This window comes from Hyaena hyaena, unplaced genomic scaffold (genome assembly GCF_003009895.1).
Source record: "Hyaena hyaena isolate Hyena2069 unplaced genomic scaffold, ASM300989v1 scaffold_1022, whole genome shotgun sequence".
NCBI lineage: Eukaryota > Metazoa > Chordata > Mammalia > Carnivora > Hyaenidae > Hyaena > Hyaena hyaena.
The window spans coordinates 612,040-639,684 of NW_024081656.1; the positions used below are offsets into that span (position 1 = coordinate 612,040).

Consider the following 27,645-nt stretch of genomic DNA (forward strand, 5'->3'; position numbering starts at 1 on the left):
GGGCCTGGGTCGGTGTAGGGCATTTGGGGGTACGTTGGAGGAGGACAGGCATTTTCCTACCCCTAACAAGAGTAAGATCCTGATGGAGAGATGCAGTTATATATCCAGGCCACCTGGCGGAGAGTCCTGTGAGTGAGAACCCCTGTGACTTACTCATTGTCTTTTATTTCCTGTCAGGATAAAAATCTGGGAATTTTATCAATGGTGAAAACCTGTAAAGTGTGAAAGACTTCAAAATGATTTTTTAAAGAGTTTATCCTGGGGGCGCCTGGGCGGTTCAGTCGGTTAAGTGACCAACTTTGGCTCAGGTCATGATCTCGCAGTTTGTGGTTTGGAGCCCCACATCAGGTTCTGTGCTGACAGCTCAGAGCCTGGAGCCTGCTTCAGATTCTGTGTCTCCCTCTCTCTCTGTCCCGCCACTGCTCATACTCTGTCTCTCACTTTCTTTCTCCCACTCAAAAATAAGTAAATATAAAAAAAAGGTTTAAAAAATAGCCTTTCCTGCCCCAATTATTTGTCAGGCCAGAGTTTTGTACCCAATTAATAAAAGACAAGCTGACCAAGTTCTCTAAATGTGCATTGTGGGCCCTCCGGGTATCCTCCCCGAGTCCACCCCATTATGCATGTTTGTCCAGGGAGTGCGGTAGGGAAGCGGCAAGGTCACTTTCCTCACGTGGTCAGCAGAGCCCCCTTGGTGGATAGCGTGCAGCTAATAGTCTCTCTTGTCAGAGGGGAAGCTGTCTTGAAATCACATCATTTTTCCCTGCTAGTCTTCTCAGTATAAAGCCAGTGGAAAAGGGAGGACTGCGTTATTTCAGTTCCGGCAATGGACACATCAGATTGCCTCCCTCTTCCCTCCTCTTTCCCTGGAGGACCTAATTTATTTCACGCATTTTGACCTATCCCTGCTTAGAAACCGCTGCTGTGAGTCTCCGTTGAGGCATTTCCCTGCTGCCTTTTTTGGCCCCCAGGCAAACCCACCAGGCCACAGTTCCCCGGCAGAATGATGTCAGTCTGGCTGCTGGGCCCAGCTGGATGGAGGTGTGTTTTATGAAGTTCAACCCTGCACCCTGGGCCATAAATACACGTTGTGCACATAAATGTACAGCTAACATTGCCCAGACCCCTCCGAAGCACCATGTTAATAAGCAGACAGTAAGTCTTTAAAATATGGAAAAGCAGTTAATCTTTCCGCTGGCAAGTCCTTTGTAAGGGGTTCCCCACGCTTCAGGATAGCTGCATACAGGGCTTTTCATTATCTAGCATTTGGTGGGGGGAAGAGAAGTTTGCTGTGGGGCTTCATAGAGAACACTTGGGGAGCCTTCTACTAAGAGGGGAAATGGGCTAAAAACAGTAACTTGCCTTGTCATTAAGCAAGTTACTGGGTCACTCTGGGTCTGGCCTCAAGGAGCTTGAGCACTAAGAGTTCTTATACAAGACGAGAGGTGTGCTGCCTCCTGTGGCCCACGATGGGCCCGGGTCCTCAAGGCTTGCAGTCAGCCCCTGTTGCTCCAGGAAGTTTTCCAGCCTCTTGTTCCCTCATCTCCAAAATGGACATGAGCAGGTCTCATTCACATAGCTTCAGTAAGAGTTTGGTTACCCTCTCTGAGTCCCATTCTTGTCTTTTGTAGAGTGAGACTATCAATACTCTGCCCTTAGCACAGTGGCCCATTTTATAAATGTTTGAAGACTACAGGAACACTGTCTCCTTCTAAAAAACTTTAACATTAGAGATTAAGTTAATTTTGTTTGACAATTACCCCTTGCCCTCCTCTTCTTCCCTTGACACCTCCCTTGCTCTCCATCCCACTGATGACATGGTAGGAGGACCAGAGTTGAGGGTAAGGATGGAGGCTCTCCAGACAGAAGGTGACTTGGGCCAGTACATGCTCGCTTCTTTGGAGAGAGAGCAGGTTTGTAGCCTGCCTCCAATCTGCTGAGCCGCCATGACTTTACCTGTGTGTCTCAGGCAGAGAATGGGAATTGCCAGTGGGTTAATTTAAGGATGATATAAATGAGCGCCATCAATTCTGGAGATGACATAGTTTGTGTCTTACAAATATTTCATTTCATTTGGTACTTTGACTTCTTCATATTGCTAGGAAGACACTTCATATGCACTATCCTTTTTGTGTTCATCTCACATGTGGTCTACTTGTGTAGTCCATTTTCTTATGTGTGTGTGTGACTAACAGGAATTAGGAGTTACTTACTGATTTGCTACCCCTAACACATCGGCTACATCTTTTCCACTCCGCTTATTTTCTCTTTTTCTCTATAGCAGGATTAAATACTCTTAAATGAATATTTATAAATATTCTTAAATATTCATACTTTATTATAGTTTTGCAACATTGTTTTCCCACTTACTGTGTTTGGGGTATTCTTTCACAGTGGTAAACAGTCTCCTTTACCCTTTCATACGGTGCCAAGTAGACCATAGAAAGGACACACTGTTGCTTACTTAATCTCTCCTCTGTTGATGGACTTTGAGGTGGGTTTCATTGTTACCCATTGTTACTCAATGAACAATGTTACCAAGAACATCTTTACCGATGACTTCCTGGTTCTGGAATAAGAGTGCCTCTTACTGAGAGGTAAAACTACTGAAAAAATGGAATCTACTTGATGTCCACTCAAATAATAACAAATTGTTATCCTCATGGCTGTAAAAGTTCACTTTTCTACCAGCAGTATAGAGTGATGTTCACTTCTTCAGATTCCATCATGACAGTACTGTAGATGAAATTTTTGCCAATCCACTAGTGAAAAGTTCATGTCATTACTTTAGTCTCATTGTAACTTCTATGCTATCTAATTTTGAGTGAGATTGAACCCCGTTTTATATATCAGCTGTCCAACTATGTTTCCTTTTCTGTAAATCCTCTCATGGGCTTCGATACTGGTTAGGGCATGCACCTTGGCTTTGTTTCCCTTTTTCTAAAACTCAGGTTTATATGATTGTCAGACTGTTCTTAATATTTACTTTTCTGAATGAGTCTTAGTATTGTTATCTCAAATTCCATCAACAGTCCCAATAGGGATTTCTTTGAATTCCTTTGCTTGAATTAAAAGGTCCATTGAAAGAGAAATGACATGTTTCATATATATGTGTTCCTTTCCACAACCATTGTATTTCCTTCCACTTCTTAGTTTGTCTTTTTTCAAATGTTTATTTATATTTTTGAGACAGTGAGTGAGTAGGGGAGGGGCAGAGAGAAGAAGAGAAAGAATCCCAAGCAGGCTCCATGCTGTCAACACGAAGCCCAACATGGGGCTCGATCTCACAAAGTGTGAGATGACCTGAGCCAAAATCAAGAGTCAGATGCTTAGCAGACTGAGCCACCTATGTGCCTCTTTGTAATTGTCTTCTTATGTTCAATAAAGTTTAGTCATTTTCTTCATAAAGAAGTCTTTTGCTACATTTATTCTTAGGCATTTTATAGTCATTATTGATAGACTCAATGGTTCTTTATTTCATAAATATTTTCTTTCATTGCTTATTGCCTGTGTCAGGGATAGGCTGTGGTTTTATATGCTAATTATGTAACTGGTCAGCTTGCTGAGTTCTTATTCTACTAGTTGGTCAGTGGGTTCACACGGCTTGGCTGTGAACACACTGATATCTGTTCTTTGGGTGATTTGGTCATATGCACTTGTGGGTAGATTCTCAATGAACGTTTCAGGTTTTTTTCATGGCATTTGGACTGCTTGTGTTTTTACAGCTTAGCCAAATGTTGATCATTTATACTTTATCCCCAAAGGTGTGTTTGCTCTAAGTTTTCAAATTGTTTACAATGGTATACATAATAGTCACTTAAAATATTTAAATGCCTCTGGATCTTTTGGGTTTTAATGTGACTCTGTGACTTCTTTTGTGCCAAAGGCTGATTTATGTCAGTGTTCTTCTAAACCAGAATTTGGGTCTTTCAGTTATCTTCACAGTTTTATTTGCGTTTATTCTTCTGCTTTTATCTTCACAAATTCCTTTTGTCCCTGAGTCAACAAATCTTTGCTGAGAATCTGCTCAATCTCAGGCACAGCGCTGGGTACTGGGGGAAACCGATAGCAGGGGTGTCGGGTGGGGGGCAGACAGATGCAGTCTCCCTACCAAGGAAACCGCAGTTGGTGGCGAGGGGCAGACAGGAAGCGAGGAAGGAGGAAGCAGAGGCACTGGAGACAGAGAAGAAAAGTGGTGAGGTCATGAGTCCTTCACAAGACACATTCAGTAGAGTGGTAAGGACTATAGAAGAATGGCAGTGAATGGAGGAGTGCAGGGGAGTGGCCAGATTCTGGAGAATTCTTTTCAGGACTGTACTATAAAGGAGAAACAGGGTACTGGTGAGGTCAAGGGAGAGTTTTGTTTTTCCTGAGGTGGGAGATGTGACAGCATGTTTGTGAACCGAAGGGAATGGCAGATGGTCAAGGGTAACTCTGCAATGTTGACCTCTCTTCCCTTCCATCAGCCCCATCCTCGGAGAAGCCTGAGAGCTGGCTTAAGAGAGAGGCATCAGTATTCAACCCTGGTACCAGAGGGAAGACCCAGTGTAGGGCACAGGTGCAGGCTTGTATTTGTATTTTTTCCAGCTTCTCCATCCAAAAGCTTAGTTCATCCAAAAGCTGGTCGACTTCACCCCACCCCCAACCCAATAAACCTATCTAAGCTCATACTGCACAGAGTTGAGTCCGGGCTGTTCTTAAATTCTCAAGGATTAATAGGCTGTGTTTTTTTTTATTTTATTTTTAATTTCCACTGTTTGTATATATTTTGCTATTTCTGATTGTATCCTTACGCTAAGAGAAGAACATGAGGGCGCCTGGGTGGTTCAGTCAGTTAAGCATCCGACTTTAGATCAGGTCATGATCTCATGGTTTGTGAGTTGAAGCCCCACATCGGGCTGTGTGCTGACAGCTCAGAGCTTGGAGCCTGCCTTGGATTCTGTGTTTCTCTCTCTCTCTGTCCCTCCCCCACTCATGCTCTGTCTCCCTCTCTCTCTCTCTCTCAAAAATAAGTAAACATGAGGAAAAAAATTTAAAAAGAGAGAGAAGAACATGTAATTGATGCTTTCAGCTCTTTGGAATGTGTTCTAGTTCCCTGTGTTTGAAACTAGCTTATATTCTCTGTTGCTTAGAGCTGAAGAGTCTACACTCCATTTTTTAATAGATAATATATTCATCAATGACTTGTGGACTTTCTATGAATTTGTACACTCTGATCATAAATGTTTACATCCTATCTTGTTATACTGCTATACTGTTTTTCAGTATGAACTATTTATTACATCTTAAAGATTTTTCCTTCTGAATATTTGTAGAAGAATCTTACTAAACCTGTCCCTTTCTTTTGTCATTAGTATGTTTCTGATGTATCCTCACATCCTCCCATGTCATTCTGCTTCAGGAGTGTCTGTTGCAAACTGCATAATGCTGGTGTTCTGGTAAATCCAGTTTAAGAGTCTCTGCCATTTTTAAAGTTAATATTTTTTGAGTCTCTGACTTGTAATAAGTGAATCTAACCAACAGACATTTATTGTGATTGGAAATAATCTTATATCCTGGCAGTGGTGTGTGTGTGTGTGTGTGTGTGTGTGTGTGTGTGTGTGTCTATGCACATGTGTGTTACCATGCTGTTTTGGATTATCAGATTTTCATTCTTCAGTTTCTTTTCAGTAATTATCCCTAAATTTTAAAACACAGTTTTCTACCTATATTTGAAGTTAGAATCTATTTTCCTGTGGACTGTGACATACCTTTTATTTTCCTTTTTTCCACTCCCTCAAAACTTTAAATATGTTACTCTGTTTTCTTCATCTGAAGTCCCCCATTGAGAAGTTGGTGTTATTCTCATTCTTTAAGTAATTTCTTTCCAGAGAAGCTTTTAAGATTGGTCTGTATCCTTCATGATCTGAAGTTTCACTCATGCTTGAATGGGTCCTTTTAATAAAAGAAAAGTCAAATTTTTCTTCAGTTGGGAAATACTCTCTCCCTTTGGACCTTTTCTTAAAATCTATTTTTCCTTTATTTGCCATCTGGTAGATTCATTTGGCTTACTAGTCTAGTCAATCATTTGTTCTTTAAAGAGTTGTAGGGTCTTGGTTTTGGATTTGTCATTGAGACTCTATTAGCTTGCCCCCAACATGGAAATCTTTGGTTTTCTGATGAGCACCTTCTGAGGTAGGTTATTTTTATTCTGATAGGCATAATCCATTACAAAGAGGCCACCTGCTAGAGCACAGTCATTGCAGAGGTGAGAAGGTAGTACTGCTAAAAGGGGAAGGTAAAGCCAACAATTTTTAAATCTTAGTGAGACAGCAAAGTTGAATTTTTTTCTCAAGCCAGATAGAGTTGTGGAGAGGGTGGGAGAGCAGAGAGTTCATGTTCCAGAGTATGGATAGGGGTGTAGGCATTCAGGAAGCATCTTTGAGGAAAGGCATGACTTGTTCCCTGTTATGGATAAAGAAAAACAATGACCATAATTGTAGGATATTAGATGAACAGACGAAAGCATTTGTAGACAAAAAACCGGTTGTGTTATAATCTCCAAGGCATTCTTGGATAACTCAACATATGAGGTGGTAATGGGTAAAATAAAAAGGTAGTCGTCCTTCCTCCCCATTATAGTTTCCCACAAAACAGAAGGATTCTTCTTCATTGCATGATTTTAGTAAACTGTGGTGAGAATAGAACAAATTTGTTGAGAGAAAGATGAATGGAGGTAAAAACTTAGTGAGAAATTGACCATTTTGTTATGTTACAGTCTATTTCATCTGACTGAACTGAATTTAGTGAAATGTCGTGAAAAAATATATGACAGTTCTAGGCTTATGGCTAAATATTGAGCTACTCTGTTTGCTCTGGAAGAATATGGCATTTTGTTTGCTGATTTGTTCCTCCAAAAAGCCAATAGCATTTCTTGCTCCAGGAGTGATTTTTATGGTGACGTTACTTTGTCATTTCACAGTGTTTGGTGATGAGAGAGGAGGTGTCATTAGGCTTACTTCCAATGGTTTAGCTTTACTGATGGACCCAATGTCAAAGCTGCTCCACAGCCTGAGCACTGGCACACATGGCCCCAGAACTGTGGAACTCCCCAGCGACCAGCATCCATCTCCTGCCAATATCGTACCTCTGTTATGGGCAGACATTGTGCAAAGCAGCACAGGAAGGGTCTAGGAAATTCACTTCATCATTTTGGGAACATCAAATGCAAACTGGGAGAAGGAAGCAAGGCTTGGAAAAGCCCAAGCCCATAGGCCTTGGAAATTGAGATGATTTAGCCAACTCTGACTCTCCCATTGTGTACATATAACATTCCAGTCTGCCCAAGGTGAGTTTTACGACTTCTGTGTCACCATACCCATAGGTTTTCTTACACCTCCTGCACTGTTGTCTTCTTCATGAAGCGTGGTATTTAACCTTGAAGAACCTTGTGGAAGAGGCAACTTTAGTAGTAAGGTGGTCTCTGAAAACTGTTTTCTAAAAAATTATAGTAGTTAACTCCCCAGGGGAGTTTTCCTCAGGATTCTTAACTTGATGGACGGTAAATGACCACTCACTGTCTGTGCTTCATGTTTCAACAGGTCCTTTGTCATCCAGCAAATCCCAAGCAGCAATCTGTTCATGGTGGTGGTGGACAGCAGCTGCCTGTGTGAGTCCGTGACCCCCATCACCATGGCTCCCATTGAAATCAGGTATATCCTTTTGTGTGTAGGTCCAGACCCTGCTGCTGAATCCAGGGAGGGGGATCAACAGGAAGGAGACCTGGGGGAGAAATATTAGGGAGAAATGACAGCCATTCCATTACTGGAGAGAGAGAAGTCATTAAGAAAGTGCAGTGCCAAGGTTTGACCTTCAAAATGCAGAGTAAGGGAAAGTGATGACATCTTAGCAATATGCCTTAACTACGGTCAACATAATGAATCCCTTAAGTGTGAACGTTTAAAGGCTCAGAAGATCAGAAGGCGTCCCGAGTCTTGTCATGGCTTCCATCCTGAGGTAAGTCTGAGAGCCCTTCCTGCTCTTTTTCTGCCAGAATCACAAGAATCTTGTAAGTGTCAAAGAACTGTAGCTAAGAAATTTACTTGTGAAGAAACAATCCTTTCAGGCAAATCAAAGGAAGGCTAGTGGTACTCTACTTTCAGCCCCTCAGTGCCTTCTTATTTAGTCTGTGCTTGATGGTCTTATTATATCCGTATATATATTTCAAAGCCTCTTACTGTCTTCCCTATTACAAACGTGCTGTAGTTCTTTTTCTTCATGCTATTACATGCAATGCGGCTCTGACCATCTTGGTTTACTTATTTCAAATTGTAGTTCAGAGTATTTCCCTCTGCTTACTTTTTAGACAGCCTTATATTGACAAGAAACTCACGTAAAGCATAAGTGGCAATACTGATACCAGATTGAGAGTCACAGTTCCTGTGGGGAGATGATACACACCGCACAGAGGCACAACTACAAAGGCCTTCCATCAGCACTGAAGTGACGATCACAAAAAAATTAAACTTAGCATCGAGAAAGGTTAACCTAAAACAGGAATATCCCCCCCTCCCCCACCAAAGCCCTGAAATGCCATAGGCAAAAAACCTTTTTAGTCTAGCAAAAATAATAGAAATTTAAAAATTAATTCCACCCCACTTTGAAAAATGGAAAACTAACCTAGACGAGTTATTATTATAGGGAGACTGGAAAGATTTCTATTTTTTAAAATGCCACCAAAGCCAACAGACTGTCTTTAAGTCCCGCCTTTAAATAGCAAATAATTTTCATCTTTCTTAAATTCTCCAAGTCCTAGAAAAAGATGTTAAAGGCAATATAGGACCAAAAAGAACTTGGAATTTACTGAGAATGTTTGCTTCTATGTTCAAAGGAAAGTTCACTATCAATACATTATACAAATATATGCTGGAAAGGTCTTTGATAAAATTCAGTGATAAAATTCGAACAATAAAATCTTTTTATAAAATTCAAATAAAACTAATAGTCCCCAACCACTAAAATCACTTCAGTTAAAACCAGGACTGTCTATGTAGACAACCAAAATCACTAGAATAGAAATCTTCTGGGGTTAATGAGATAATTTGCTCTGGTAAATAGATGTAAGATAAACATTCCAATAATTAGTATTTTTTTCCTTGGTTTCTAGGCCTGTTAAGGTAAGTTCGGTAGGACAGAATACAAATTCTTAGGTATAACCAAGGTTCAATTCAAAGGAGAAAATAGACATTAGATTTAAATGGTAAAATAATAGTCTCACAAGAAATGTTAGGAGTTGGAGAAATCTTCCTATCCAAGACCAGACAGTTGTGAAAGAAAAACAGAATTTACCTAGTTATGTAAAAAAAATTATATTTTTTATGGAGAAAGATAATTTGCGGTCAATAACCACCTTATACTACTTAGAAAATTATTTATAAACCAAATCATAAAGAGTTTTTAAAAATGAAAAGTCAAGCAAGTACATATGCAAATAAATCAAGGGCATGAAGATAAAAATCACTGAGTGATCAGAACGTACAGGTAATGATGAACTACCCAGCTACAGCCACGAAAGGCAAAAAATACCCCTCACCCTGCATGCACGCTCCTGGGCATCTTTACCATAGGCAGGGGCCCAGGCCTGGACCATGGACTAGTAATGACCTGTATCCAGCACTGTTCACGGGAATAGATAACCGAGAAGAGAATGAATGCCTATCAATGATAAAATAGAGCTAGAAAACTGGAGTTAGAAGAATTCCCATCAACCAGTGGATAAAAAGCATGCTGCAGAAAGGATTACATATGATTTCATTTTTATAAACCAAAGCCCTCCATTCCCCAAATGAAAAGAAAGAAGGCACACAAAACCTTCTACAGCCGGTGCTGAAACGATCAGGCCCGTTCGATGTCAACCTTTACTTACATTCTGACAGGAAGACATTAGAAGGGCAATATTCTGCTGTTCTGATTCGATCACAGCAGACATCTCCACGAGCAGTCTTTTGCCTCTTGAATGTTCTGGATAATAATATGCACAGAGTAACTTTGAGCATTTTATGTACTGACAGCTGAAATCAGAGATTCTCATCACAAACTTGATGAAATTTAGACAAGTCCATTTCTTTGCATTACCTAGTTTCCAAAAGACTCAATTCCTACGTTGGAGAGGGGGGAGAGGTCTGGGGACTCGATGTAGCTCAGAAAGTTCAAGGCATCTTGGATCCATCTCACTCTAACCGACCCTGCCTTTCCCTGTAGGAGAATGCAAGGGAGTGTGGGGGTGCACCGAGCCTGCAGGCCAAGATGGTCCTTATCCTCTTCCCTCTGCTCTTGATGCTCTTCTCAAGGTGACACTGACTGAGATGTTCTCTTGGCATGCTAAATTATGGAAAAACTGTGAACCAAAATATGGTGCGATATAGGAGACATGAAATATAGTCCAACCATCAGCATCTCATGATTTTAAACTGTGCGTGATATAAACTCTTAAAGATATGTTGACAAAAAAAAAGTTACCTCTTTACTTTGCCAGTCATGCAAATGTGAGTTTGCTACATGATAATCACCCTTCATCAGAAATGGGGCTGCAAGTGGGCAGTGTCCCTTCTGCTTGAAACCCATTGAAACCAATTTAAAACTGTGTACTTTTTAAATAAAGTATATTAAAATCATAATCGTTTGAGTTTTGCTTTATTGCTGACAAGACAGATGGAATTGCATGGAAAAGTTGCCCATTCCAGATACCGGGAAAGGGCGGTTGTTGGCAGAGACTTTGCTCTGAAGCAGATTCTAGACAAATATTTAAAAATTGTTTAGGTGCTTCACTCACAGTTATAAAAATGTTTACAGAAGTAAACCAAACTATCATCTTCATGGGAAGCGTTTATTACAAAGAGCCCTGAATAATTTTTTTTGAACTAAACTTCAATAGAAATCATAATTTGGATGGGAACACGAGCTCCCAAGATACTCAAGTGTTGAACTATGTGGGAAGAGGAATAAAGTCATAAATGCGAGGAATTCGTTCTGAAAAGATTTGATGGAGGAAGAGAACAATGACTACAAATGACTCTCAAGCTTCTGCTTGAGCATTTGGCTTCTGGATTTCCCCATAAACAAGGGATGAAATTAGATCTCAAATATTACAAGATGTGAAACTACCCAGACGTGTAAGGCATTCCTAAAACACTGGATCCTGAACCAAAGAAAACAGATTCCACCGGATCATGGTTACCAAATAAAGTGGAATAATTTCCATGCCTCACTAGAATCAAGAATGCCTTATTTTATGAGACAGACGAGACAGACATCTAAGTCATGGGGAGAATGCCACTTAAGCTTAAAAAAAAAAAAAAACCACATTATTCTGTTGATACTTTTTAAAAAAAATTGATGCAGTCATCCTGCCTTTTCCTAAAATGATGCCAGTATTTATAGGAAAAATAATGCTACATTGCTCTACTTCTTGAAATTCTAATGCCTCCCAGATTGTTGACAATATAACAATCCTGTAACATGTTAAACTATCAAAATGTCAACAACTGTGGGACTATCTACTATTATAACCATGGTGGTCATTGATATTATTCACTTCTGTGCACTAAATATATGAATGAATTCATATGTCGCCCACACAAGTATCAAAATGCATTATATATACACTAAACCATAATGTATTTTTTATTAAAAAAAAGAACATGACATGACCTGCCATTCTTCTTTATATTTCTAAAGAACTGGCAACAATAGGTGAAATATATAATAATGCCCATAGCTGGATACTAATGATACAAAATATGTGTCCAATAAACATTTATAATTTCACTCCCTATCTGTTAACTATTCACTATCTATAAATTCACTCCTTGTTCCAAACGATGGTGTGGCATCGTTTTTAGTGACATGCAGATGGTGTAGGTGAGTCACACTCTTGGCTCCTGGCATCATCAGGCATCAACTTCATGTGAATGACCCACTCACCCTGTGCCTCAGAGTCTCAGTTCCCTCAGTGACCAGTCAACTAGCCACTCCGTTTATCTATTTGTATATCTAATAGTTTTCTCCAACATAAGATGTCCAGAGCAGAAAACTCAATCGTCCTCCACCAAACTCTTTACTTCTGACTAACTCAGCTTCTCAAACCAAACCCCTTGAAGACTCTTGTTCCTTCTCAGCCCCTCACTCAGAGTCTCATCTCAACAACAATGGCATATGGTATTATGACCTTGGGAAAATGACTTTCCTCCTCATACTTTTGTTTCTTACAACTAATTACTAAAATTATAGGCTGTGACATTCAGTATACAGCTGATCCTTGAACAATGTGGGGGCTAGGGTGCCAACCCCTCACACAGTTGAAATTCTGTGTATAACTTTTGACTTCCCCAAACCTTAACTACTAATAGCCCACTGTTGAGTGCAAGCCTTACTGATAACAAAAAGTTGATTGACACATATTTTGTATGTTATATGTATTATAAACTGCATTCTTGTAATAAAGGAAGCTACAGAAAAACTGTTGTTAGAAAATAATAAGGAAGAGAAAATACTTTCACAGTATGTACAGCATTTACTTTAAAAATCAGTATATAAGCAGACTTGCACAGTTCAAACCCATGTTGCTCAAGGGTCTCCTGTAAGTGGTAACAGATTCAGAAGGCACCTATTATTAGTTATAGTGTAACACAACACTAATATTCTTACAAAAAGGTAGAAAGTTTTCGTATGTATATGTGCATGGATATACATATGTAATTATATAAAAAATATATAGAATAGATAAAATTAATAAAAATATAGAAGAATTATAATATTTATTGATATATGTATCAGTAACACAGCATGGACAAGAACACAGGTTTAGGACAAGGTAGTACCCTAAAGTAATAATGTGGCATTATTTAAATTCTAAACAGTACAGCACTACAAAGGATAATATCATTTCTCATGTTATAAGACACTATGGTAAATGTTATAATTATAGAGAGAAGAGCACAGTTTTAATGATATAAATATTGGAGGTTGGAATAATTTAACAGACACTTGAGGGGTGTTTGTAGTGTTTGCAGACTGGGAGCTTTGGGAAGACGCTCCCAGGTGGCACATATGTGCTGGGAAGAGAGAAAGGCGTGTTTCCAATAAATGACAGCCACGTGTATCTAGCTGCAGCAATTGTAATTCCTGCTGGGGGCTTTGTAGGCGTCATTTCTCCTAAGCCAGTGATTAGGAACCTTGTGGACTTTGTCCCCAGGGTATGTTTGGTAGTGTCTGGAGACCTTGTTTGGTTGTCAAAATTTAAGGCAAGGACAGGTGCTACTGGCATCGAGTGGGCAGAGGCAAGGATGCCGTTAAACATCTATAAAAGTGAGGACAGCCTCCACCACAAAGGATTGTTGAGGTATTTCAGTAGTGCTCAAGCTGAGAAACCCTGTGCTAATCTTTTATCAGTTATTGGGCTTTATCTTTATAAGTTAATAGACATCTTCTGGATCCCTGTGTGGCACCAAAATTGTGGAAGTTGGCCCCACCAATGTCAAGAATCCCTTACATAGTGTGAGATGCTACACGGTAGATTCAGTTCAGTAGCAAGCCAGCTAGGTCACCTCTTAAAATGCTCAGATGCGAGATCCTCTGTGCCATCCAGACCCCAGCCATCTTCTAGTGAACACCCAGCAACACCCACTCACAGTCCACTCGTCTGCTCTTTCGTTTATGTCATGACACTCACAAGAGTTGACACAGTCTTGTTTACTGTCAGATTCCCCTCCCACACCCTGTGAGGGAGGCCTGTCCCATTCATGGCAGTATTCTTGATGCTTGGAATGACACCTCAACTTCAGTGACACCCAGGAAGTAGCTGAAGCATGCACAACTAAACCACCCCACATCTGTCAATGCCTCCTGTTTACAGGGTACTGTACAGAGTGCCTATCATCATTTTATGCACCTGCTATTGTTCCCATTTCCTAATGAGGAAACTGAGGCTCAGTAAGCAAGTTACTTAAAATTGCTAGAGCCAGTATGAGGCAGGGCCTTACTCCACGCCCTTTGCCCTTTACCATGACCATACTATGCACCATATACATAGGGATCACTCCTGTGTACCATAGGTCTCCTTCGCAGCAGACACCAGCCACCTCAGATAGGTAGTAAGATAGCAATGCTTTCTACTTTGGGAGACTATAATTCAGCAACATTTGGGCATGTAAAGACAATTTGTGCTGATAGAATAGAGTGATATTTTAACTATGATTACAAAGAGCATCTGGTAACAGGACGCTATGGCTACCTTTTTTTCTGCATTCAAAATATAGTACTCTGTACTCACGTAGGCATTCAGGTAATGCAGAATGGCTCAATAATGGATCAGCAAGCTTTCCCCGCAGAGAGCCAGAGTAAATACTTTAGGCTTTGCAGGCCACATCATCTCTCTGGCAGCTATTCAACTCTGCCAGTATAGCACCTCAGCACCCATGTTTCGATAGAACTTTCTTTAAGGACACTGAAGTTTGAATTTCCTCTATTTCCACATGCCACAAAATGTTATTCTTCTTTTGAGTTTTTCCCAAACATTTGGAAATGTAAGCACCGCTGTTAGCCTGCAAACTGTGCAATACAGGTGGAAGGCCAGATTTGACATGCAGGCCATGGCTTGTCAACCCCCTAACTTACCATGTCACTGCTGCCAGTTTTTGAAGCTATCGCAATACGATGCATTAGAAATATCCTCACAGCCTGCAGGCATGTGCGTAGAGAAGTGTCAGGCCTATCAATATGAGGGCTACTGTGGGGCAAATGTGACTGCATGATTTTTACCTTAACATCATGCAGGCTAGCACTATTTTGAGCCCTATAAGTAGCTTAGTAAAATCTAACGTCTTTATATTCACATAACTGCAAATACAAAGAGCACAGCTCACTGCAGTGTGCTGGCGATACTGCTACTTGAGTGTAAGGTGACTGTCCTGTTAACAAAAAACCTACCACAAAATCCCATTCCAAACAAGACCATTGCATTTGCCCTATCTCCAAATAGTTAACAAGTGAATTATGAGAGAGAAATATTGAGTGGTATCTTTTTAATAAGATATTGTCACAATGGCATGATATGCCATTAGTAACCATAGCATCAAGACAAGTACTAAATTACAGTCACACTGTCCTTTTATTTATAAATAATTATACATTGTCCTTGAATGTGCCATTCAGTTATGCTGTCACACACCTCCAAGCTCTAGCAATAGTTTCAGGGTAGGGATGGGGGCAGTTTCAGCGTGTTGGCCACGGACAGCACTGTCTGATGAGCACTGCCCACGCTATCCCTTACATGATGAACACACGGGTGCAAGCCGCAGAGAGATGCACCTTGAAGATGAAAGGTGTGAAGTTGAGGGATTACACTGCTTTACCAAGTCACACAGGTACTAATGGACAAAACCAGATTTTGAAAGCAGCTCAATGGACCCTAGAGCTTGTGTTTCGTTCACTTTGCCACCAAGTCAACTTTCACCACATGACTTTTTTTCACACCATGTGCCATCATTGAGACTCAGTAAAGAGCAATTCCAGAGCCACATTGCATTATGTTGTCTGTGATGCTGGCATAGCATTAGGCCTGTGTCGTTCTGTTATTCTCTTAACAGAAAGACTGACACATCACTATTCTACAGTACTCTCATCAATTTCCGTAGCAACAGCTCAGGTACATGCTTCACACGTTTTATAACAATAACACTACCCTCTCTTGTACAGAATCCTTCCTCATTTCTAGGTTTGAAAACAATATAGCTACTATGCTAATGCGGCCAATAGTTTTGGTACCAACAACAGGAGTGCCCTTTGGCGGCCACTGGTCGACACTATCATATATCCTGTGTCTGGAAATCTACCATTGTAGCTTTGTGTTTAAAGTGAAATTGTGAGCCAGGCATCACTGTGCCTCAAAGCAGGACAGTGGATTGTGATGTCCTGATTTTTCTATCACTACTACATTACGAAGTTCCTGACACTGTTAGCAGCCACCAAGGCTCTCTGCCGTCTCTTATATTGAAAGCAATACCTTTGCTGGGCCACTGTATTCAATAATCCTATAACTTCAGCATCTGTGATATTACTGCTCAGTCATGTCATACTTGCTTACGAGCTGGAAGCAATTCTGTCACTACACTAGTGTGCAATGGCTGTAATTTTAGCAAAGATACTAACCCAATTTTTCTAACACTTAAATAGCAAGTATTCACTGACAAGATACAATGTTCAAACATTTACAAAACTGACATGCCAGAATGCATTTGGTTTAGTATGGTGATAAAACAGGATTTTAAGTGGCCACGCATAGTATGAATGTCCCAGTATTTGTAATATATGGTTTTATACAAGTAAATATACTATGCTGTCTGTGTTTACCATCAGTCATGTTATTGTTCTTTAATAGATATAGCTCATGTAGTAGACACAGGGCAAGAAGATGTAGTGCATATAAATACAGTGCAATATTACATGAATAGTGTGGCATGATGAGATACCTACACATTTACATCATTAATCAGGGGTGTCGTAATGTTCTTCTGTCATGTACTTCCTCTAATGTTAGGGTACATAGTAATCTACATGTTTCCTTTCATTTCTATAAATCCAGAAACAACAATGATACCATAATATTATAATACCACTATTTCACAATCACTTTGCTTCAATTTGTTACCCGACAACACATACTAAAATAGAACACACACAGTTTCTTGTAACAGTAACAGCCAAGCACCAACGTATCATAATTTAGAATTGTTATGGTTTTTGTTAGTAGTATAGTCTCAGTGTTGCTATCCCCACAGTATACCAGATTTTACATACTACTCTGACATCAAGAAAGGGAATATTGTGAATAGTATATAATGCAAGGTATATGAAGACAGGCATATTCAGACTTAGGCTCAAGTGACAGCTTCACCACTTATTTCTCATGGGATTTTGCTCAAGGAACCTGATAGCTGTAGCCCTGTTTTGTCATCTGTGTGATGGAGCTAGTCTTAGGACCTGTGTCATGATGTTCTTCTGTGCTTTATGTGAGACCATCTATCTAAAGGAGGAATCCTTCCAATTGCATAGAATGTGGTGATTTCAATAATTAAAAGCTGATACTGTGTTTATTATCTTTACTCTTAATACCTTATACTCATTCTGGCAATTATCATACTGCTAGGGTATTTAGAGATATTACTACCTAATATGCTATCAATTGCTTGCACCGGTTTGGTTAAAGCAAATCTGCATATCATCCTGGGCTGCACTGAACTCATCTACTTTCTTCTGCATTAATGCTATTAATGGTATTTTTAACTCTCTTGCCCACAACTTCAGACCATTCCATCCTAAATTATACCATACCTCTAATCATGGCTAGAGGGCTGTCTGGGATTTGGTCACTTTATGTTGGCTGTTAAGCTGGCCTAAAAAAAAAAAGTAGTTATATATAATAACAGGTTGTCTTATTTTGATTTTAAAATTTAGTTCTGAACAGTAACACTGATAGAGCTCTACTGTGCCATATTCTCTACTAACCTACACTGTCTCCCATGTGGGCATGGGGACAGAAATAATAATCTTCCATTGTGCACATTGGTAGAGTATAACATCCATCACCTTTAACAGAATAGATACAGTAATTTTATCTCCTACTACTGGTCATACTACTCTCAGTGTCATTAGTCCATGTCATACAATGTATATGTTTAATCACAAACACACCACTCTGTGCTCTCCTCTATTCGATGGACTATACATCAGTGACAATAATTGTTCCTTGCTATGCTACCTATAATTACAACAGCAATGATAGCACAATATCACCATAGTTGACTGCCCTGATCTCAACTGTGATAATACTAAAGTGGCTATTCTATGAGCTATTATATTGCCCAGTTGGTGACATAATCTCCAGTACTGCTAACAATAAGCCGTGACATCCTCCACCCTACCACCTTTAGCTTAAGTAGCTCAGAAGTGGCAAATCATTGCCAGCCAATATTGAGCAATAGCACCATTGCTGTGCTAGCATGCTATTAGTAATCATAGCGGTTGGGGATAGTTGTTATTCTTTATATAATTGAGTGCTAGTATTTCTTTGTATTCCTAATTTTGTAACAAAACAGTTCTATGCTTTTCTTAAGTATGCCACTTAATGATGAAATGGCCTTAATATATCTTAAGATATTTTAATTCTATCAAGTCCCAGTATAATTCATTTTATTTATGTCAAACAGCAGTCTTAAACATTTAAACATCTGATGACCTGATGAATCTCCAAAATTCCCCGTGCCACCACCTAGGTGGCTGAACTCAAGGCTAATATATTGTAGTTTAGTTATGTGCTTGGAACAGGATCGTGTTAATGTGATACCAGGCTCTAACAAAATGACCTCTTGTTGAGAATTGTCCACTCAAAATACATCTCAGTTCTGATCCCACAGTCATGTCACCTAAGCCTGTGTACAGATCTGACTTTAGTTATATGAAGGGAAACAGAATTTGCCAGAGCCCAGAGGGGGTATATGAGTGTGAAAAACAAATAAAGCTCAGGTTTTGACCGGATAAATCAATGGTCAGTATTTTAGGACAGTTCTGGATGTGACTTTATTAGATATGAAGTTCATGGAAGTTCATTCTGGACATAGAGAAGAGAAAGGTTCAGAGGGGCCAAGCATAAAAAGAAAATAGTTATTGGGTATTGGGGCAATCCTGCAGTGGGCACTGACAGAAATGGACACATTTATGATGTCGTTAGGGGAAGACTTAATCATGGTCCAGTTGTGGGGCTGAGGAAAGAACGGAGAGAAGCCATGAGATGTGTGTGCTTCAACAAGGAAGGGAACATTGAAAAGTGTCACTTGTGGGGACTCCTGGGTGGCTCAGTTGGTTAAGCATCTGACTCTTGATTTCAGCTCAGGTCATGATTCACAATTCATGGGATTTAGCCCCATATCTGACAGAGCCTGTTTGGGATTTTCTTTCTCCCTCTCTCTCTGCCCCTCCCTCACTCTTCTCAAAATAAATAAATAAATAAACTTTTTTAAAAAATCATAACTATAGGGAACACAACTGGTAATAAAGATTATGCCAGAGGGACTTGAATTGACCTCTCAGAATATGACAGTCAAGTGGACAAAACTTAAGTAAAAGTAGACAGGTTCTGATTAACCCAGTAACACAGATCTAGTTAACATATATTAAAGATTATACTCTGAAAATATTTTCCTTCAGTGCCGGTGTAACAGATAAACGGCATAGCCACATGCCTCAGTGCCCTTGTTTGGTTGCCCATCCCATGAAGGTAGCACATTCCTGGAATAGGCACTGAAGAAATCCTTTGGGCTGGTCTTCTCAAACTATGGTAACTCTAATTGTCCTGTGAGGAGGTCTTCTAATATCCCTATTTAGAGGTGAGGAGAATGCATTTCAGACGGGTTAAGGAATTGACCTACAAAGTTAGGATTCAAATTCTCATCTAACTAATTCAACAGTTAGTCAGGATTTATACACCCTTCCTGCCCCAAAGGATGGTGCTGAGGCAGCAGGGCCAGGAGGCTGTCCTTTCAGTGAGATGTAATAAAGGCTTGAAGCAGATAGAGGCAGGGCAGACTGTAAGGGAGATGCCAGGAAAGGGATGGATGGAGCTGGATGATTGACTGACGGGACCTTAAGATCCTTTTCTTTGTTCCAGCCACTGTGTGAGCAACAGGAATGCAGAATCAAGGTTCTCCCCTCTCCCCAAGCAACTTGCTCTCTAGTCCTGGGATGGGACCCATACAGTTAGACAACATCAGGGCTGGGTTCACCGAATGGTAAACCCACATGACTGGGAGAGATGGTAAAGCTGGAAGGTTAGGTCAGAGTTCTGCCTGTGAAGTTGGTATAAGGATTTGAGTAAGATTGCTCTTGCAGATAGAAGGTCTTAGGGACTGAATGTGTGTCCCCCCAAAATTCATATGTTGAAGCCCTAACCTCCACCATATAATTGCATTGGAGACAGGACCTTTAAGGAGAGGATTATTAAATTAGACAATACACTGGGCTCTGATCTGATAGGACTGGGGTCCTTATAAATAGGAAGAGACACCAGAGATTGGTTGTTGTTGTTTTTTCCCCACCATGTGAGGACAAAGTGAGAAGGTGGCCATCTTTAAACCAGGAAGTGAGCTCTCATCAGAAACTGGGCCTTGATCTAGGACTTCCAGCCTCCAGAACTATGAGAATATAAGTTTCTGTTATTGAAGCCCCCTAATCTATGTCTGTTTGAAAACCTCAAGAGGCTTCCTTATATTCACCAAATAAAGTTCAAAGTCCTTAGCTTGTCGTCATGACCTGACTCACCTTACACTCCCAGGATTATATCAGAACCAGGTCTTGTGTTTACCATCTGTACCTCCATGGGCACAAGTATGAGCAGAGAGGTCCTTGTCTGAACTTCACATTACTCCCTTTCCAAATCTCAAATTAAAAATTCCCAACCACATGGTAGCCATCTTAAGTGAATGCAGGCTGTTGCCCCATTTCAGTGAAAGCACGCAGCATGAAGTCTGACAAATGGCATGGGAACTCTCCTAATGAATTGCAGTTTGGAACCAGAACTGTTGTTTTGGTTGTAGAAAGACTGACATTATTCTAAGATCTGATGATAAAAAATCAGCTGGTGTGGGAAAGGTGAAAGGTGCTGCTATTCTTGAAAGAACAAGGCTTTTGGAAGAAAACTTCTAAACCCTCCAGAATTAAAGTACAACCTTTGTTTGTAAACTCATAAGATTATGGGTTTAGAATTAATTTGAGTTGGGTCCTTTCCAGTTACCAGTAACTTAACACTTGGATTCATTATGCAATCGTGACTCAGTCAGTCCTTCAGAACACCACTTTCAAACATGATGGACATTTAAGGACAGACTTTGTAAATACTTGAGATTTCCAGTTTAAAATTAATTTGATTCATTGCTTGTTGGTTTCCAGCAACATATGAGAGTTGTCTGTAATCATATATATCATTTGTGAGTCTTTCAAAGAATCCTTTCGGGAGATATAGAAGGCAGAACTCAGTATCCATTACTGAAAGCAGAGATGGTAAGTAATAAAGGAGGTGGCGGGGGAGGGGGGGAGGAGAGAGTAAGATTTGCCCTTGATGTGTCAATTAAGGTTCAAAGTCTAAACACCATAATTCAGTTTTAGATGTAGACTGTTGAACTGGTCCTATTATCATACCCAATTGATTTTTATAAAATGCTTTCTTGAGATATAACTCACATACCATAAATTTACCCATTTAAAGTATACAGTTCAATAGTTTTTGGTGTATTCACAGAGTTGTACTACTGTCACTATGATATAATTTTAGAATATTTCTATCAGCCCAAACAGAAACCCCCATACTCATTAGTGGCCACTCTCCCTGCCCCCATTTTCTTGCCCCCATCCCTAGGTACCCACTAATCTACTTTCTGTCTCTATAGATTTGCCTATCCTGAACATTTCATATAAAGAGAATCATAGAACACATAACATATCACATGGTCTTTAGCGACTGGCTTCTTTTAGTTAACATAATGCTTCCAAGGTTCATCCATGCTGTAGCATGTGTCAGTAGTTCTTTCCTTTTTATTAATAAATAATATTTAATTATATGAATATGACACATTTTGTTCATTCAGGAGTTCATGGACGCTTGGGTTGTTTGTGCATTTTGGCTATCACAAACAATACTGCTATGAGCATTTGTGTACAGCCTTCGTCCATTTTGTGTGGATATATGATTTAGGTAGATACTTAGGAATGGAATTGCTGAGTCATGTTATAACACCATATTTAATATTTTGAGGAACAGCCAAATGTTTCCAAAGTGGCTGTACTATTTCACATTCCTACCAGCATTGTATGAGTATTCCATTTTCACCATATTCTTGCCAATACTCGTCATCATCTGTCCTTTTTGTAATAGCCATCCTAGTGAGTGTGAAGTAATATCTCACTGTGATTTTGATTTGCATTTCCCTAGCTTCCTTCTAAAGGGGTTAGTATTGCATTGCCCAGCTTCCTAGCTGTGATACGTCAGAGGGTACATCTACTTTCCAATTAGGAGGTAGAGAAACTGGATCCAGTTCCAAATCTTTTGGACACCATGTCCTGAGCCTTTTGGCCCTGCCTCAGAAACTTTCTGAAGAGGTGTCCACAGAAAGACATTCTCAAAGGCAGTGTGGGAAGGAATTTCAAGTACTTATTTCATAATTATAATTCCTGAATAGAATACATCTTCCATCTGGGAAGTCTTTACATTGTTATCCAGACATCTGAAAATCCCTGGGACAGGAAAATTTTAAATGTAGTTTCTGAAAGCTCTTGCTAAGCAAAAATATGTCTCCCTCAGAGTGAGAGTCTTCCTTCACTGGCTGGACTCTGGCCAGTGAGTCTTTGACCCAGGTTTCTTCCTTTCCCAGACAGCCCCTCACACATGGTGAAGGACCAGAGGAGAGTATGAATACTCAGAAGTGTCATCTTCCTCTCCAACAAGTAACTCAAGGTACTTGAGTGACTCAGGGCTACCAACATAATCTGCAGAGGCAGCACATTCCTAACTGTGTGCACAGGAGGTCTTCATTATCCGAAGATAATTAGTGCTGGAAAAATGCTACTTAACATGAATCCATCAAAAATAAGGACTGAATTTTCAAAATAAACTATAAAAAATGTTACGTGGGGCTTTAACTTAAAAGACAAAGCTAGCAATTATGAAAACAAGCTTATTTTGTTTACTATTTAACAAAATAGATCAAAACAGAGGGCTAGATGAAAACCCTGCCCTCTCAGAAAATATGCAGTGGTTTTTATTCTAGTTGTTCTGACAAAATTATATAATAGCAAAAGTCAACTTGGCCTTGAACTTTTGCAACATTGTTACAAAGCCTCTGTCTCTCTTTTTCAAAATTACTCAAGGATTTCCCAAATTTTCCTAAGGGTCTCTCTTAATCTTTGGTGCTCAAATCATTCTCTTTAAAGCTCCAGTTATAGCCTCAGTGTGGTTGATTTTCTCTTTTGGTTTATTCCCCAATTCTCCTTGGTCTATGGCTTTGGATATAGCTAACTTGATTCTTCAACTTTCAAGGAATGCAAGAAATTTTCAACCTTTGCAAAACTTGCAATTTCATTTAGCAGTCAGTTAGCTTTGTATTTGCTCTGTGTTGTCTAATACTTACATTGCACAATCAACATGAGACAGACTAATAAGACTGGATGGGTTGGGACAGGTGCTGAATCTGATACGTACACCGAGAGGGCTGTGTGAGGGGACTACTGTAAATGGCATTTCTGTGCTACGCCTTTGCTTCTCTGTGAAAACTCATCATTTTTGTACCTCTGTGGCACAGATATCCTTTAGTGGCATATGGCTTTCCAAATCCCAGGCACAAAGATTCAGTCTAGACTCAGGTTACCTTGAAGACTTTAATGTTACCTAGATTTTGCTGATGCCTAAATTCATTTCCATGGCCAACAAGGCCCAGCAGGGTCTCATTAGCAGCCACACCATTATGCGTCTTCATCCTCAGCTCATACTTCCCCGCCTTGCTCACACTGCTCTGGCCACATTGGTAGTCTTTATTCTTTGCTAAACCCTTTTCCGGCCTCTGGACTTCTGTCCTATTCTGTCCTTTTCCTTTTAAGTGTATTCATTTATTTTGAGAGAGAATGACAGGAAGGGGGTCAAAGAGAGAGAATCCCAAGCAGCTTCCACACTCAGTGCAGAGCCTCATGTGGGACTCGAACTCAGGAACCATGAGACCATGACCTGAGACCAAATCAAGAGTCAATCACTTAACCAACTGAGCCACCCAGGTGCCCCTGGCCTGTCCTTTTTGTTCCTTCTATCTTGAATGCTCTTCCCATGGCTAACATCCTTAAGGTGTCAGTAAAATATCAGCTCCTCTGCTGACCATCCCACCTTAAAAGGCAACTTTCCTTTTACTCACCCTTTTACACACCCTCTTGCTGATCTCCCTAACAGTGCTTAGTAAATGACATAGAGATCCCACTTGTTTATTCTCTTATTTCTGTCTCTGAGGCCAGGACATAAATTTCAGGAGAATAAAGACTTTGCTGAATGTCCCTTTACATAGAAAACTGTTAGTCTTTGTGAGGTGGAAAGCTGCAGTTTGTAAGTCGCAAAGAGGTAAGTAAAGAGAGGTTGGGGGCAGAGCACTGAATCTCCCTGATTTGAAGACTTTAATCAAAAGCTTCCTTGGAGCCATCAAAAGAATCTTTGCTTATTTCTAGGATATAGAAGAAACTTAGAGAGTTTAGGTTGTGTGGAGGGCTTCAGAGGGAATTTTCTAGGATTGAGGATTAGATACAAAGGATATTATTTATGGACATTCCTCCTACCTAAGGATTTTTGCCTCATTATCAAATTAATCACCTCATTTTCCCACTGAAGAGGAAGAGGGATACAGGAAGTCAGATAAACTGCTCATTTGGTCATGACTTTTATCAACTTTTGCTCCAAGAGCTCTAAGGTTTACTTAAAGGGCAATTATCCTTACTTTTTAAAGACTAAATAAATTTGAGAATATCATGAGAAAAATGCTTCATTGTAACTCATGGGCCTTAATTGGATGATCCAGATCAGAGTCTGGGTGATGCCAAGAGCAGATAGTCCCATGTCCTTGGAACAAAGGAATGGTAAAACTAACCAAGATACAGAAAGATCAGGACTCCATGTTTTCCATTGTTAAGACCTCAGAAACCTATAAAAGCAGCCGTTTTATGGGAACACTTAGCAAAGTACTGCCCAAGTCCATTTTAAAGGCTCGAAATCCTTTGACATATGGCAATCATTATGTGTGCTCGGCTGTCTATCTTGCACAACACTTTCTTCTTCCCTCCCCCAAGGAAAGCATTTCTGAGGCCCTACGTTTGCCATATTTTACAAGAAGTGCTCAGTGGCAAGCAAGGCTCAGAAACAGTCTCAGGAAGACTAGCCCAGGCTAAAAAGTTCCATGAGCACCCATTTTGTCTTAAGAAGGAAGCCTTAAGTAAAGCTGTTTCAGATTAGAAGAAGGTATACATTCCTAGCTGAGGTTTTACTTTAGGAAAAGGTTTAATAACTCACATGTCCTAGGCAGTAAAATGGAATACCTTGTCTTGCTTGGCCTTTCCAAAAATGGGAGAATACGTGGGTATCATTGGCCTGTTGGGATATGTTGGGTTTTCCTAGAGATCAGGCAATAGAAATGACAGAAAAACATGTCAAGGTAAATCCTGTCAGTGTGCTTCTGTGGTTCCCTTCAATTTCACAGAATGTGCCATATTCTTCAGTCCAGCACACTCAGGTTAAGATGCTTCTGAGCTCTTAGAAGAACAGGTGGACACTTTCCCCATAACCCTTCTCTTCCATTCTTACTGTGTGGACAGTTGGTAGAACATATCCATATCATATTCTTGGATGCTGCTTTGATGTGGTTTTCCTCAGGAAAATCATGCAAAATGTCCCCCAGAAATAAAAATATTGAACCCAAGTGTGTAAGGTGGTACAGTTCAGGCTCAGCTCAACTATGGAAGCCACCATAAGTTCTCCACATTGCCTCTTGATCTTGGCCCAAACCAGGGTGGGCACAATCTACGGGAAACATATGATGCCCCACTTTAGAAATTGCCATCTGTCAATAAAATCTATCTTCCACACCAAAATGCCCGGAAGGAAATTCACACGGACATTTGCTTTTCCCGAATGTTAAGGGCTTCTATCGAAAGAGCACACAGCAACTTGCCTCTTCTGCTAGTGGAAGTATACATTTCTACCTTCTTCCTGCTGTTTTTCCTATGAATGTCTAATTGAAAAAAGGTGGGACTGCAGCTATTCCTCATCTCCTGTCAAATTCAGGCTTCCAATAGAAAAATAGATCGAACTCAAAAGACACCCAACTATAGAATGTGTTGCTTTTTTGGAGCCTCTGGGAGAGAAGGCCAAGGGGGAACTGTGCTATTCAGTTCACCATAGAACTCTGAATGTGCTATGGCCATGCCTCTTCTAGAGACTCACCCATCCAAATTCCAGTGTTTCCATTTTCCAATCAGCAATACTCATTGTTCCCTCATTTTCTTTCTTGAGTACCCACTTGTCTTTTTTTTTAAGTTAATTTTTGTGAAAGTGAAATTTAAAAATTAGCTCATTTCTCTTCTTCCAGTTCTTGTCTTTATTCCTTATTCTTGTCAGCAAAAATACAAGAACACAAGGTGGGGGGAAATGCTGTTGTTTATGAAAAAGTATAATGGTGAGTATTACAATTCTTAAAGACACAAAGACTTAGTAGACATACTTTCTTTGCAGCATTATTTACAATAGTGAAAAATTAGAAACAAATGACCTATCTTTTAATCAAGAATTGTTTGAATAATGCACACTAAATCCTTACGATTGAATGTTACACTGTTGTTAAAAATTGTGCTTTCAAGTGATATTTTTGACTTAGGATGTATATATAGTGTAATACTAAGTGGAAGTAACTTGTATTAAGTACAAGTAACTGTACGCATCTTTACATAGGAAGAAAAAGAGGAAGGAATCATCCCAACACTTTAAGAGTCATTATCTTTGGACTGGGATTGTGAACATTAACATGAACTGGGATTAATATTTTATATTAAACTTTTTTGTACTTTTCTAGTTTTTCCATTTTTTCCATCATTTTTATTGAAGTCTGTCCATGTGCCAATACCACTGTAGGTGCTGGAGATACAGCCATTAACAAGCTGGACACAATCCATGTCCTTTTGCATAAAAGTATTTTTTAAATGCAAGAAATCCCTTGAGAATAGTGTCTCCATCTAGCCCAGTGTAACATACATCTGTATTTATCATTTTGTCCAGGGTTCATTCACCTTTATACAAATAAAACAATATCCTGATTCCTCCTTGGCAAGCCACTTCTTTCCCATTGTGAGTTGGGTAGTTTATGAGGAATTGACTCAACTCTAAGCTCCAGAACAAGCCTTAACTGGCTTAAATGATCATCAATTTCCCCCAATTATGTAGTACCAATGATTGACTTAAAAAGAAGCATGTGATTCTATCTAAGAAAATCACTTTCAGGATGTGTGGGAAATATGAAAAGAGGTAGTTTCCATTGCCCCGGACTTAATGGTGTAAGAACAGGATTCTCTGTAGCCACATGTGAACTCTCTGGAATGGCTAGGAGGGCTACTGACAAGTAGCAAGTGAAGTCCTGCAAGATTAAGCCTTGTCTGAAATTATCCTTTGGGTTTTTCCATTACCAGAGTCAACACATTTCCTTTCTTATTGTTTGATCCAATTTAGGTTAGTTTTCTGTTGAAAGGAGCCTAGGGAAAATCTAATCAATAGAACTATGTAAAGTCAATTGTTAGGTGTAGTGACAAGCACACTGACTTAGGACCCAGGGGACCTGAGTGCAAGATCCTGATCTTCCCTTAAATGGCAGCCTCACTTTAGGCAAGTCCCAGCCCCACTCTGAACCCAGCATCTGCAGAATCAAGTAGCTGATGCAAACTAGAAATCTCTGAATGCTCATTGGGCGATCATGGCTGGTAATGAAAATGAGTGTACCAGTTTCTCAGTTTTGAAAGAAAACTAAGGAAACTATTGCAAGTTTTCATAAA

General features: G+C 39.9%; 1 protein-coding gene across 1 annotated transcript in view; it reads left to right on the top strand.

Moving 5' to 3' along the window:
- The window catches only part of CACNA2D3 (calcium voltage-gated channel auxiliary subunit alpha2delta 3), a gene marked incomplete at its 5' end in the record, with an annotated part of 605,771 nt that extends 595,119 nt beyond the window's left edge, over positions 1–10,652 (top strand). Inside the window, 3 exons of the mRNA XM_039221819.1 lie at positions 7,581–7,693; positions 7,913–7,995; positions 10,240–10,652. Of these exons, the coding sequence (XP_039077750.1) occupies positions 7,581–7,693; positions 7,913–7,995; positions 10,240–10,332 (289 nt within the window). The remainder of the gene's footprint in view (positions 1–7,580; positions 7,694–7,912; positions 7,996–10,239) is intronic.
- Positions 10,653–27,645: the final 16,993 nt, after the last annotated feature.